This window comes from Primulina eburnea, chromosome 2, assembly GCF_022965805.1.
Source record: "Primulina eburnea isolate SZY01 chromosome 2, ASM2296580v1, whole genome shotgun sequence".
NCBI classification, from domain to species: Eukaryota; Viridiplantae; Streptophyta; class Magnoliopsida; order Lamiales; family Gesneriaceae; genus Primulina; species Primulina eburnea.
Window position 1 is genome coordinate 13,335,179 of NC_133102.1, and position 15,543 is coordinate 13,350,721.

At 36.4% G+C, this 15,543-nt stretch overlaps 1 protein-coding gene and 1 pseudogene across 1 annotated transcript; one reads left to right on the top strand and one right to left on the bottom strand.

The window, feature by feature from the left end:
• Window positions 1-4,412: 4,412 nt before the first annotated feature.
• LOC140824125 (uncharacterized) lies at window positions 4,413-10,877 on the bottom strand. Its single transcript, XM_073185726.1, has 7 exons — window positions 10,727-10,877; window positions 10,410-10,486; window positions 9,742-10,328; window positions 6,297-6,417; window positions 6,234-6,240; window positions 5,965-6,090; window positions 4,413-5,200 (listed from the first exon to the last, which is right to left on the bottom strand). The coding sequence occupies exons 1-7, from the start codon at window positions 10,875-10,877 to the stop codon at window positions 4,413-4,415; spliced, it is 1,857 nt and encodes a 618-aa protein (XP_073041827.1).
• Window positions 10,878-11,292: 415 nt separating this feature from the next.
• On the top strand, window positions 11,293-14,039 carry LOC140824126 (elongation factor G-2, chloroplastic-like; annotated as a pseudogene).
• Window positions 14,040-15,543: the final 1,504 nt, after the last annotated feature.

The following is a 15,543-nucleotide window of genomic DNA, read 5'->3' on the forward strand; positions in this document are numbered from 1 at the left end:
ATGGATAAATTCAAGTATCCATTTAAGTTTTACCAAAATTCTGTGAATGGATCTTTCCTGTTGAATACAATGACGGGGAAAACAACAAGCTTCGCAGAAGATCTGTTCGAAAAGAAAAGAAATCTTCTATGGAACAACAAGCTGCCGACAAGTAAAGAGACTCACCGAAAATTCTGTAATATGGCACATGTGGGAAGATGGTCGGAAAACATCTGCCCAGAATGCCAGAACCAGAAGGAACCGGAGTTTGGTAAATGATTCAAGCCGAGATCTGATTGAAAACACTTTAACAAAACCAGTACAAAGGGGGAATGACCACAAGCACATTTTCCTCGGGGACACAGAAAGACAATGATTCCCCGAGAAAACTAAAGTGGACAGGTGCCCATCCCACTAACAAAAGAAAGGACCACCATGTGAGTGGAACACAAGGACCACCAATAATCGATGGAAAATGACAAAGAACATTGGATTCCCTATCTTTAAAAATAAAGGAAATCCAATAAACAAACAAGGACCTTTAACCCTTAAATTTCATCTATAAAAAGGGGAAAAAACGGGCTAAAAGATCACAAAAGATTTAAAACAAATCTGGAAACAATGAATATGTACAAAACAATTTTCAAAGTTTCCAAATGAAGAATAAAAAAGCTACAAGAAAATCATTGAAGGTTTTCAAAGAGCTATATCATGTGCTGAAAGAAGCAGGGAACGAAATATCAGCTAATATGATCCAAAGCATATATATTATTTATGCCAGGAGGTCAAATCAGAAGAACAAACTATTTCCAGATTTATGATCTAGGAAAAATACAAGAAGAGTGGAGGGACCGCTCAACCACTACAGAAAGTGGTCCAGATGCAAGTTGTATAGGTTTACCAAGATTTGAAATCCGAGTTTCAACTCCGAAGAATCCTTCTATAAATAAAAAAGGAAGAAGGAAGTTGGGATCATCGAACATTTCCTCAATTTCTTTCAAAATTAAGTTGTAATATTTTCTTTCAAGTCTACGTGTGTTTCAAGTTCGGCTACTGTAGGTAGCTAAACAAGTTTTTCCTCCTCTATATGAGATTACTATGTAATAATAAATGTTTGTGTTTTAATAAAAGAATCCCTTGCTCTAGCCCCTCTTATCTATTATTTTCAAAATTTTATCTTTTATTGTACACCCTAAGGTAGGAAACGAATTATGGTTGTGCTAAGTGCTGTTGAAGGAATCTGCATCGGTAACCATCTGTTGCGACTGCGTGGTTAGGCTGTGAGGAGCAGTCTGTAAAATAGGGTGGATATAACTCGATGGCACTCCAGTCAAAGAGGTAAAAGATTTAATTTATTATACGGAAGCATTATGAGCCTTTTATAAAAAAAAAAAATCGATCATTTGAGCAGGGTATATAGGCTGGAAACCTTGCGTAGCTGTATGTCTTGAGGCTATATGCTTCAAGAACATGCTCGATAGGTATAACAATGCCACGTACAAAACAAAAAAGAGTAAGGGTATTTTTGGAAATTTTAAAATATTGGGGAGTTAAAACAAAGAATTGAAGGGATATGGAGTAAGGATAAAGTTGAGAGGGGATGTAGGGAGTTATCGAAAGTTTTCCCTACTTTTAACTATTTAAAATATTGTATATGTTGTGTGGTATTTTCAAAAATGTGGTGTTTTGAGGTGATTTTATACGTCGAGACGTATTTTTTAAATGGTATTAGATTTTCGACAAAAATATGAACTTTTTAAGGACTCGGCTAAAATTTTTACGAGCTTTCCTAAACAAAATCTTATAAATGATACTTAATGGGCTTAATGAACCTAGTATATCATGTTAATGGGCCTAAGCTTACACTACTTGTTATATATTAAATTTTAAAGCCCCAAACCCCATTAAAACTCACACAACCCCACGCCCCAACCCCTCTAAAACACAAGGACTCTCCTAGCATCCTACAAGCACAACACCACATGCAACTTGGGAGAGAAAGCCACAATTTTGAGGAAGAATTCAGCCTAGGGTTTCTACATCGATGTTCTTCGTATCGCCAAATCGTTTTCGTACGTAATAAACGCAGAGGCACGCCTTAATTGACGAGTGAAAGTATCGCTGATGTCCCCTCCGACCAGTACTGTGGTTACACATAGATGGATCCATCGACCTTCAGCTGATACAAAAGTCACAATTAACGATCTGAATTCAATAAAAGGAAAACGTATACGTATATTCTCTGTTGCATGTGATTGTATATGTATTACTTGTGATCATGGTTAATCTTTTCCGAGTTAATAGACTCACTAGGTGTGATTGATGCAGGTGAGCATGATTTTGATGTTAATGATGGACTTGATGGTTGATCTTGCTGGACAGAAGGTGCACACAACCCGAGGGCCAGCGCTAGTTTTTATGCACTTTTGTTTATGACTTATGTTTATGACTTGTGCTAAATGATTTGAGTAACTTCTAAGATTTTCCTGCAACATCAACTCAAAGCATTTGAATAATATAAAGTGGAATAAAATAAGGGGAACACAAATAAATTGATGGATGGAGTTCTATGTTCAGGCTAGGCTTAAGCCACATCAGCACAAGGAAAAGAGGTGCATATTAGAAAGAAGGCAAAAACTTGTGTTAGACGGTCTCACGAGTCGTATTTTGTGAGACGGGTCTTTTATTTGGGTCATCCATGAAAAAAATATTACTTTTTATGTTAATAATATTATTTTTTATTGTGAATATCGGTAGAGTTGACTGTCTCACAAATAAATATTTGTGAGATCGTCTCAAAAAAGACGTACTCTTGTAAGAATTGATTGAGTTGAGTTCCCAATATTTTCATCACTTTATATCTGTACTATTATTTTTGGGGCAAATAAACGCTTCATTCATTGCAATTCAATAACCAATTTTATTTGTTTAAAGATATAAATATATTTTTATTTTTCAAAGGTGCAATATGAATTGGATTATAATTTTATTATGTATAATAAAACAATATATCAAATCTTAAATTCAAATCTTATTTATTCACACACTAATAATATAAAATATCATGAATGACATTGTTATCGATTGAACTTGAAATTCATCATAATTCTGAAAATATTATATAAACATGTAAGGGTGATTTGAAATTTATGATTTTATTTTTTTGAACAACGAAAATACTTTTGAAATCTCTGAATTTTAAATTAATCAATCTAAATGCAACTTCAAATTATTTGGACAAAAATTTCATTTTTATAGGAATCCAGCACTGTTGATCCTTTGGCCATGGCCCGAATGTGGAAGAAGATGATAGATTTTAAATGACTTATTATCTTCTATATCAACAATACTTCTCGAACTAGTAGGTGACAATTTTTTTTTGTTTTTTTAAACATTTCGAGGAAACCATTAGTTAAAAGTTTATTTTAAAATTTTAAAATTAAAAAGCACTCTTTACGTATCATATACATAACAAATATTTTCAATTCAAATTTAATAATTTAAAAAAAAAACATTCGTATAGATACCATGCTATATCTAATATAATAAAAAGCCACTGAAAATTAAATTCAATAATGTATAATATTCACTCAACTAATATCCTTTTTTGTCGATATTACTAATAATAATAATAAATATCGAACCAGTAAAATTTAACTTTTTGAATACAAAAGTGAAATAAAGTTGTTATCTTAGAGTCATTCATAAATAGACAGTTTTGTTATATTGTTCGTTCTATTTGTCTGTTTATGTGAAAACCAGTTATGACACTCATATACTAGTTAAACAAATTTTAATATGTTAAATCATATGTGAATGTGTCCTCACAAATGTGATTAACTATTTTGGTTGTTTTGGTTGATGGAAAAAAATTATCCATTAATCTAGTAAAATCTAAAAATAACTAAATAATTTGTTAGATATTAATTAAAAAAATTCAATTTTTTTAAAAAATTATTATGTTAAAAAATGTTCACATGAATATTTTTTTTTGAGCAAAAACAAGCTTTTCATTACTCGATGTAACATAATAACATCGTTCAGTAACCGATCATCTACAAATGATGGTGGTTCATGCCAAATAGATGGATTTAAATGTAAACAGCATTGCCTAGCTAGCAGACGAGCTAACTCATTTGCCTGTCTTCGAACCAAAGAAATAGAATATTGACTCTCGTGGCTTATCAGCTCTCTACATCTTCCAATTATATCTCCAAACTCTGAAAAGTCATCTGCATAATTTTTAACTGCATCAGCGACACCTTTACAATCAGTTTCGAAGATGACTCTATGTAAGCTCATTTCAGTAACCCAGTTAATAGCTTCTAAAAGTCCCAGAGCTTCCCCTTCTCGGCTACTCGGCAAACCTTCTGTGAAGGCAGTTCTGGCAGCCACAAACTGTCCTTTTTCATCACGAATAACCATGCCAAAGCCTATATATATCTGATCCTTAAAGAGGCTACATCAACATTGCACTTTACAAACGTTGGTGGTGGTAATTTCCACTGAACTTCGCCGTTTTCATTGAGGACACCAGTTTGAGGATTCTGGTTTTGAGCATTAAATTGGGATCGTGCTTTAGCTTCACTCCACTCACATAGAAATGCATAACCAGATGTAGTAGCTTGAGTAGCAGGCAGGATAGAATCATTCCACAATTTATTATTCCTCTGTTTCCATACACTCCACAATATCATAGCAATCTTACCAACTATGGTTTCATTTGACATAGAGAGTACTTTGAACACAAAATCCGAGAAACTTTCTGAAGTATTAGAGAATGTATCCATCAAGTTTAGAATACCATCATGTGCCCAACATTCACGGACATATTTACAGACTATAAAAGTATGCCAAGTATGTTCTATGTCCCGATCACATATAACACATGATAGAGGAACAAAAATACCTCGTGAGTTTAGTTTACTTCGAGTCGGGAGACACTGTCTGCACGCTTGCCATAAAAACATCTTCACCTTTGGAGGAATCTTCAGCTGCCATAATCTGCTCCAACTTCCTGGGATTTTGAGGTTATGTTGCGGTATCAATCTCTCCATTAAGACCCTGTATGCATATTGCACGGAATACTTCTCATCTTTGTTAAAGTGCCAAACATGCATATCAGGACTTTCATTGAAAGTCAGAGGAATATTCTTTATCTCTGTAACATCTCTACTACTAAACAACTCCTCAATCAGCTCATTGTCCCATGTCTTTGTGACTGGAATCAGAATATCATTTATTGTTAAATCTTGTAAATCATTATTCATTGGTGTTTTGATGTGCATATTGTTAGAGTCTCGTAGCCAAGCTTCTGACCACACATTTATATGATGTCCATTCCCAATTTTCCACCTTACCCCTCTCTGTAAAATTTCTCGTGAGCTCCAAATACCGCCACACAAAACATGGATTATGTCCCAAATTTGCATTTAAAAAATTCCCTCTTGCATAATATTTAGCTTTGAAAACTCTACTAACCATAGTATCTGGATTAGATAAAAATTTACACCCTTGCTTCCCAAGCATAGCCAGATTAAAACCATGTAGGTCTCGAAACCCTAAACCACCTAACTCTTTTCTCATGCACATCTTATCCCATGCAAGCCAATTGATACCTCGTGATCTAGCTTGTTTCGCACCCCACCAAAAAGAATTTAGCATCCTCTGCAATTCATCTAAACTCGATGCAGGGATTAAGAAAATATTCATACAGTATGCTGGGATATTGGCCAATTGCTTTCACCATAATGTCCCGACCTGCTCTTGACAACGGCTTTCGCCTCCATTGCTGGACTTTCCTCCAAATTCTATCTTTCAAGAAATTAAACACAGTCTTCTTACTCTTTCCTATCAATGATGGAAGTCCCAGATATCTTCCTGTATTTAATGGCTTTGAAATATCGATGATTTGGGTCAGATTTGTTTTGGTCTCCTCGAAGATATTTGGACTAAAATAGATCCCTGATTTGTTGAAGTTAACACCTTGGCCCGAAGCTTGCTCATAAGTAGCCAAAATGATCTTCATGGCATTAGTCTCCTGGATAGTTGAGCGGAAGAAAAACATGCTATCATCTGCAAATAGCAAACTGAGAGACTGTTGGTGCACCCCTGCAAATCTTGGCACCATGTATAATTACCATATTTTCAGATTTTCTGATTAGGGCAGATAGACCCTAAGCACAAATGACAAATAAATATGGGGAAAGAGGATCCCCCTGTCGTAGCCCTCTTGCTGGATGAATCGGACCCACCTGATTTCTATTCACAAAAATAGAATATTGGACAGTAGTAACACAAAGCATCATCCAACTTACCAATTTATCAGAAAACCCAAGCTTCAGAAGAATAAGTCGAAGGTACTTCCAATCTACTCGATCGTATGCCTTGCTTATGTCAATTTTGATAGCAACATCTCCAATCCGACCTTTGTTCTTCCTTTTCATATGGTGTATTAAATGTAGAACCCGAAAATCAGGTTTCGTATAAGCCATGCATAATTGCTACTATTTAAATTAAAAATGAATTTTTATAAATATATAAAGAGTTTAATTCATTTTATAATTATTAAATCATGATTATTTATTTTAAAAGTGGATGTTTAGTTATATCTTTTCAGGATAAATACGCGAGGTCGGACCGAAGTTTGGAGGTTAGAGATAAAATTAATAATAAGAAAGATATTCCTAAATTAATTTAAGTCAAGGAATAATTTAATTTAAAGAAAAAGAATGTTTTAGGATTTATTAAATTAATTGGAGCTAAATTATTAAATGAGTTCTTTTAGGTTCAATATTCCGTTAAAGCTTAAATTAAAATGTGTAAACAAATGAAGATGAATTAATCTAGGTACAATATATTCAAGAAATTAAACATAGCATTTTAATACTTAAATTTTAGATCAAGCATGATATGCAAGATTTTATCCTAAATTAATGTGGTAATTCACTCAAATATATAAAGGGGTGTTTAAAACCTTAAACATTTAAAATATTAGATTTAAAACGACATAGTACATGCAATATTAGTAACAATGTAGTCAACCATAAACCATTTCAAAAGTTTGGTAACTCCCCATTCAAGTCATCTCTAAATGGACTTCATAGCGTATTCAATTACTCATTTTTAATTAACTAATTATTAGCAATTCAAATACTACAATTCCACTTCATTTCCCATCAACCTATGAGTCTAGAAAATGAGCTGATCGTGCAGCAAGAATGAGAACAAGATTATCGGTTAGCAAGGAAGGAGAAGCATTTCAAATTCCATTCAAACTCCTCACTTGTAACCCCTTTTAAATGCATTTCATGACCCATTTAACACCCCCTTGTAACCTTCATCTTCATTACCTAGCATATCTCCACCCATAGCTTCGAAATTATCAGAAGAAACACAGCTGAGATCGTGCTTAGCAGCAGAAATAAAATAGGAAACAAAGCAAACACAACTCCGACTCTGTCGCTCGTATTCGTCGTATTGATTTGTTTTTGTCAAAACAAATTCTAGGCATGTATATATGGCTTCATTTCTCTTCAATCAAGTCCTATAGATATTTTAAAACATTACATACTCAAGATTATGAATCAAAACGAAAGTTTGACAGCAAGTATTCAAAAATCTGTACAAGGCTTATCGGCCCTATGCTATGTGCTTCACGGTTGGATTGTTTTGTTGCTTCCAGGGAGTTGCTCAATTCTAGGCACTCAAGGCTGCATTTAGGCATGAATTAGAGTGTGTTATGATGTTGGTGGTTCATTGGATTTCAAACAATAGCATGACAGCAACTATTTTCCATAAGCTGCAGAAATGGATCACGATTTTTGTCATTGATTTGTTTAAGTGGGGTGTTCGAACCTTGGCTGTCTTAGGGACTGTAGCCATGGTTAGAACCCTTCCTTATCATGTCTAGAATGTGACCCAATCAGTTTTTCTAAGCTTGATTCACAGATCCTTCAGATTTTTACATAAACAAGGCAGGAGCTTTTCGGTTTGCTGCAAATTCTGCATGGGTACACTTTCGGTTTTGGTGTGTTGTTTGGGTTATGATTGGCTTCTAGCCCATAGCCATGGTTCATACAACACTCCATCATGTCTAGATCGAGCCATGGTCAATCAAATGGCCCTTGGAACTGAGAGAAGACAGTAAAATATTTCAATACAAGACACTCCACCACAAGGGGAGTTCTCGGTTGGTATGCTGTTAGTGTTCTAGGCGGTTGCTTGGGTGGAGGTTTGCTTATAGCCCTTAACCATGGTCCAAGCCATGCCTTAGGATACTGGTAAGAGTCTCTGGTCGATGGTTCAAGCAAATAGCCATTTGTTTCAGATTTTCACCCTAAATAAGCAACACAGCCGCTGCTGTAATTTCTGTTCTTGACAGCAACTTTGAGTTGTGATTCAGGAGGTGGTTTGAGTTCTTGGTTGGCTTTTAGCCCATGGCCTTGGACTGGACAGTACCTTAATGAGTTAGGAAAGTCATGTTTTTGGCCGTTAGTTATTTGGTTGAGTTTAGAGGTCGTACGAGAATTTACGGTGCAATGTGCCAAAATGACTCTCGAAAGAGTTTTATGTTTTTGGATTTCATTCACCAATTTTCGTGTTTTCCAGTCCTTATGAGTATTTTTCAGTATGTTAGGGGTATTTTTAATCATGGTTAAACGTTGGTTTAATGTTGGTTCGGTTTGGTACGAAGCCATGATTGAAAAATTAAGTTGTTGGTCATATAATAGTCTTTTTTTTGTTTCTATTGTTATGTTTTGGTCAAGATAAGAATATTTGCATGTGTCACATAATAGAATTAGGTTGCAGCAAGCCTGGGAGCGATCCAACTCATCCGGTAAAATAAGGTTATAATTATATTACGTGCATAAAATATAAAATGTTTATTTTTGAGATATATGCGATGTCTTGTGGCCACCTTACGTTTATGGGTTTGGAAGTCGGTAGGCGCAACCGAGAACCTCTCCACCCGGTGACTTACGACCGGTTTACGATTATGTATGGGTACGGATATCCAGTCCAAGGGCTGTGGTGATCTCTACCGCCCAGTATATTGTGGTTTAGTCTGATTAGGCGCTCACGTTATGTTATGGGCCACTTGCTTAGAAATATTATCTCTAGCAGAAAATTATGATATGATATGACAGAGCTCTATTGAGCAAAGTTTTTACGTATGATTTTCAGATATGCACGTAGTTATAATTATTCACGATACGATTTTCACCATGCGCTTTACGATACCATATTTTTACGTTGCATGCGATTTTATGATATATTTAATTGTTATTCACGATATATACATGTTGATTCTTTAGACTCACTAGACTTGATTGTTGTACGTACTGATGATGTCAAGACTGGGGGCGGAGACCAGTGAGTTATCTTGGGGCAGCAGTAGTAAACCCGAGGACCTCATGTTTTAGTTTATACATCTTTTATTATTCAAACTCGGTTTTAATACGTTGGATTATTTTTAATTTGTTGTTTGAAAACAATATTTACTTCCGCTGTTATTTTAAAGTTAACTTTTATTTACATGTTTATTTTATAAATGAGACAAGCTATATATTTATTTAGAAAATTTTGTATAATTCCGCAAAAAAAAAATACGAATACGAAATACGGGCCTTTACATTAAATCCAATCAACACATTATCAATTATAGACCTGCCCGAGATGAAAGCTGATTGCACTATTGATATAATCTTTTCCATAACTCCTTTGATCCGATTTTATAAAACTTTGGAGATAATTCTGTACAATACGTTGCATAATGAGATAGGCCTGAAATCCTTCATTGATTCTGGTTGATCATCTTTTGGTATCAAGACAACATTAGTATCATTTAAAGATGATGGGAAAGCCATGTTTTCAAGCCATTGACAACTAGCGAAGACAATATCAGGCCCAATCACTTGCCAAAATTTTTGGAAAAATGTCGGATTAAAACCATCTGGCCCCGGGGACTTATCTGGGTGCATCTGAAAACATGCCTTCCTAAATTCATCCTCCGTAAAAGGTGCAGTTGTCATATTGTTTTCCTCTTCAGAGATGCACCTATTGACCGAATTAATCACCGGATCGTAGGTTCCTGTAGAGGAAGCAAATAGACTGTGGAAATAATTCTGTACAACCCCACATATCTCATCAATGTCTTCATGATATGTGCCATTATCATCTCTTAACTTAGTACTGGTATTATTTTTCTTCTTCATCGAAGCAGCTGCATGAAAATACCTTGTATTAGAGTCCCCATCTCTCAACCAATATGCTTTGGCTCTTTGTTGCCAATAGCCTTCTTGTCGAATGTACAAATCTGAGAGTTTATTCTTGAGATCCTTATATTGCTGAATGGATTAATAATCCACTCTATCATGCAGGTTCTTTAGCTTATTTGTACAAGATTTTATCTCTCTCGAGAAACTTACCACTCGAGTTCTACCCCAAGCATCCAACTTTCCAGCGCAATAACAAAGCTTTGAGACTAAGTCTGTATTCACAACACCTAACCACATGGATTTTACAATCCCAGAAAGTTCAGTGTCACGTAACCAACTATTTTAAAATTGAAACCGTCGAGCCGCATAGAATACCACCTTCTCTTCCAATTGGATCAGAATTGGTGAGTGGTTTGACATAGGCGCCACAAGATTTTTAAGCTTAGATTGCGGAAAGAGGTTCACCCATGATTGTGTAACTAAGGCTCTTGCAAGTCTTTCTTCGACACTAGTCCTAGATCCTTTACATCTTTCCCACGTAAACGGGTATCCCTCCAACGGTAAATCCTGAAGGCTGCAATCATCCACAACCTCTCGAAAACCTCTATAAAGCCATGCTGGATGTTCTGCTCCTCCACGTTTGTCCTCAGAACTCAGCAAGTCATTGAAATCTCCCATAATACACCATGGTAGCGTAGAAGATACATGTATAGATCTTATTAGATCCCAAGATAGTCGTCTTCTATGTCTCTCTGGATAACCGTAGAACCCAGTTACTCGCCACTTACAATTCGAGCTTGTAGAAACCTCAAAATCAACATGATTTCTAGAGAAGTTTATTATAGATACATGACATTGAAATTTGAGGAAACAAAATAAAGAAAACGAAATAGGGAGTTGCAAAAAATAAAAAAACAAAAACCAAATTTAAAAAAAAAATCGTATGGCCAAAATTATCATTGAATTGAAGCTCGTAAATTCTTTTTACTCCACACAGAAACCACTCTGATCGTTGCATTATCCCCTCGCCCCCTCTGCTCCAAGTGTCGGTGCCCAATAAACAGCATCAGCTGAATCGTTGTTGCAAATTTCAATGGCCATGACTTCTGATGCCTCTTCCCTCTGCAACTGTAATGGGCCTTTCAGAAGGCTGGCGTCGCCTGTTTCTCAATCCACTCGACGTCGTAAGACCGATTCTACTTTCAGAGTTCGCTCCCTCACTTCTTTGTTTCTAGGGAGCATGAGGTTCAGCCCTGAACCTGCGAAGATGTCGCATTTGCGACAGAAACAGCAGAAGAATAACTTCTTTGTCTTTGCTATGGCTGCTGGTGAATTCTTTATCTCTGTATTCCCATTTGGAGTGTTATTTATCGAATTGTTCTTGTACAAATAGTTTTAAATTTTGTTTTTTGAGCATCAGATGACTTTTTGTGTGGTGCCCTTTTAGGTGTTAATCTACTAGGATTTGGCACTTTTAGGGGGGGTTTGTTTCGTGATGGTTCTCAATCACGTTGTTGATCCAGTAATTATTGGAATAGTTTTTTGACTAAATATATTATATTTAATTGATCGCAACTTTCTTCATTAATATTTAGATAACCAATCTTCTTAGCTCAAGATCATTGGACATATATGGAATGCTTATTACTCATAGTTTAATTTCTATGAACTTGTCATTATCTTTTATCCTTTTCTTCTGAAAAGAAATGGCCTTTCACCTTTCATCATCAGCTTCTCTTATTCTTTATATGATTAAAAAATACCAATCCTGAAACTATCTTATGATTTACTAGCTATTTGAACATGACTTGTCTGGTTAATACTAATCCATTTTATTTCTAAAGCTGATTGGTATTGGAACTCTTAAGAACAAGATTTTGGCTTAAATTTTATGCTGAGGAGAAGGAACAGTTCCATTAAAGAATTATCGCAACATCGGAATTATGGCCCACATAGACGCAGGGAAGACCACAACAACCGAACGAATTCTGTATCACACTGGTAGAAACTACAAAATTGGTGAGGTACATGAGGGAACAGCTACCATGGACTGGATGGAGCAAGACCAAGAAAGAGGGATCACCATTACTTCTGCCGCAACTACCACATTTTGGAACAAGCATCGGATTAACATAATTGATACTCCGGGGCATGTCGATTTCACCCTTGGAGTGGAGCGAAGCCCTCAGGGTTTTAGTTGGTGCAATATGCTTGTTTGACAGTGTTGCTGGTGTGGAGCCACAGTCTGAAACTGTTTGGAGGCAGGCTGATAAATATGGTGTTCCAAGAATTTGTTTCATAAATAAAATGGATCATCTAGGAGCAAATTTTTTTCCGAACAAGGGACATGATTGTATCAAATCTTGGTGCTAAACCACTTGTTCTTCAACTCCCAATTGGTGTGGAGGATACTTTTAAAGGGGTTATTGATCTTGTGAAGATGCAAGCAATACTATGGTCTGGAGAGGAATTGGGTGCAAATTTTACGTACGAGGACATTCTTGGTGATCTTGAGGACTTGGCTCAAGAATACTGAGGATTGATGATTGAAACTGTTGTGGAGCTGTATGATGCAGCTATGGAGAGCTATTTGGAAGGAATTGAGCCTGATGAGGAAACAGTAAAGAGATTAATCAGGCTAGGAACTATTTCAGGCAGTTTTGTTCCAGTTTTATGTGGCTCCGCCTTTAAGAACAAAGGCAGTTCAGCTGCTACTTGATGCGGTTGTTGATTATTTGCCATCTCCCATTGAGTTACCAGAAATGAAGGGAACCAACCCTGATGACCCCGAGTTGATAACTCAAAGGAATGCAAATGATGACGAACCATTTGCTGGATTAGCTTTCAAGATCATGAATGATCCTTTCGTTGGCTCTCTTACGTTCATCCGAATATGTTCTGGGAAGCTTGCTGCTGGATCTTATGTACTAAATGCAAACAAAGGAAAGAAAGAGAGGATCGGTAGACTCCTTGAAATGCATGCTAACAGCAGAGAGGACATCAAAATAGCTTTAACTTGTGATATTGTAGCTCTTGCGGGTCTAAAGTACACAATTACAGGAGAAACCTTGTGTGATCCAGATAAGCCTATTGTACTTCAACAAATGGATTTCCCTGATCTTGTAATTAAGTTTGCTATTGAACCAAAGACTAAAGCTGATGTTGATAAGATGGCGGTTGGCTTGATCAAGTTTGCTCAAGAAGATCCGTCCTTCCACTTTTCATGAGACGAAGAGATAAAGCAGGCAGTTATTTAAGGAATGGGAGAATTACACCTTGAAATTATCGTTGACAGGCTCAAAAGAGAATTTAAGGTATGAATTTGTCGTTACTCATTTATCCATATGTATGCCAAAGCAATGTTTTCAATACTTCCTCTCACAAAATCTCACACGTAATCCAATCATATAAATGAAAAGAGAATTATAGTCATGTTCAATAACATGAATGAAAAATATAGAAATTATATTGCACATGATGTTTTTACAAGTGGCACAAGTGTTAACTGCCGCAAATACCATTAATATCTCCATTAACATGTGAAATTCAAAAGTTGTTGTTCTGGACTTCCTTCCTTGCCATTTTCGATTTAATTCATAGCTATGTTTTGATGAATAATTTTGTCTGTTGGAAAAAGGTGGAAGCCAATGTTGGAGCACCCCAAGTCAACTACCGGGAAAGCATTTCCAAGGTCACAGAAGTGAAGTATGTTCACAAGAAACAATCCGGTGGTGCTGGTCAGTTTGCTGATAATACCGTTCGATTTGAGCCAATGAAAGCAGGTAATGGGTACGAGTTCAAGAGTTAATCAAGGGAGGTGTTGTTCCAAGAGAATGTTAGCCAAATTGCTAATAAGAAAAACATAGAATTAGGGAACGAAAGCAATCTCGTAAAAATATATACTGAGTTGCATCTTCAGGAGCCATCTTTATCAAATTATCCTCAATATAGCAATGTATAAATGAAAGGTTTTCGAACAACTGTCGATGAGTAAGTATATCCATGTTCGGCAGAGGGAATTCATCCTTTGGGAAAGCCTTGTTGACGTCTCAGTAGTCGACAATCAAAAACAGTATACGAGAATGAGCATGCTATTGAAAGTATGAATATCATGTATAAAATAACAACAATAAAACAGTAAATCAAACCGAGTCCTGTATGAAGTACAGTTTCCTTAAAACAGATTTGTCTCCTCCGACGGTGTTTCGAGGATCTCGACGAATAACTGTTTCCCAGGATACAACGGCAAAATCTTGCAGCAATTTAGCACGAAGTAACTACACCAGCGAACAGAAAACATACCTTCACTTTATCATCAAAATTTAACGGAGGCCAAATGGAAAGCTAACAATACGAAATGCAAGAGAATGCTTGAAAGAGATCTTGAGTGTTTGTAAAAACCAATTTTATGCACATGGAATGAGGAAATGAACACATTATTTATAATCCTCAAAATGCATACCAAGAGTCATGCAAGATTAATTAACTCAATTAATCTTCCAATTAACTCGATAATATGAAGAGCCAAAAGTCTTCAATTAACTCAAGAATGTGGAAAATCAAAAGACACTTCCACAATAATGAGCCACAATTAACTCAAGAATGTGGAGAGCCAAAAGACACTCCCACATTCAGGAGACATAATTTTCATTCAATCATTAATTTTAGTTGAAATTTCCCATAGAGAATACACACCTGGTGTAATGAAAGGATTGGAAGAAATCATGTCCAATGGATGTTGGCTGGCTATCCTGTAGTTGATATCCGCGCAGTATTAGTGGATGGTTCTTACCATGATGTGGATTCGAGTGTGTTGGCATACCAGCTCGAGGAGCTTTCAGAGAAGGGATAAGAAAAGCAAGCCCCACAGCTGCTTGAACCAATTATGAAAGTCGAAACATACCTCTGAACCGAAGCTAAAGTTGTTGTCCAGAAAATTACAGCAGTGGCTGCTGCGCTTCCGGGGCTTCATTTGCGAGACTTTTTGCCATTGGGCCTTGAACCACCGACCAGAGCCTCTTCCCAACATTCTAAGGAGTGGATCAGACCATGGCTAAGGGTAAAATCCAGCCACAACCCCAGCCAAAACCGTAGGACAACCCGAAACTCCCACCCGAGGAACCATGCTGCGCGCGTGGGGAGTATGACTGAACTTGCTGTCTTATTTCATTCCAGTGGCCATGTTATCGACCATGGCTTGAAATAGACATGATGAGGTCTTGTATGAATCATGGCTAAGGGCTAAGAGCCAACCAAGATCCACCCAACCTCATAAAAACCGAAACCAACTCACATGAAGGAAAGGAGAAAAATGAAACCGAGGGACACTTGTGTTGTTTCTGTC

Bases quoted from the DNA above. Each gene is read 5' to 3' on its own strand.
- LOC140824125 (XM_073185726.1), bottom strand. From the start codon at position 10,877: ATGGGAGATTTCAATGACTTGCTGAGTTCTGAGGACAAACGTGGAGGA. The intron at 10,487-10,726 runs GTAAAGGATCTA...CCATGTGGTTAG, and splicing joins CCCGTTTACGTGGGAAAGAT to GTGTTGTGAATACAGACTTA. The intron at 10,329-10,409 runs GTAAGTTTCTCG...TAATCCATTCAG, and splicing joins CTTGGGGTAGAACTCGAGTG to CAATATAAGGATCTCAAGAA.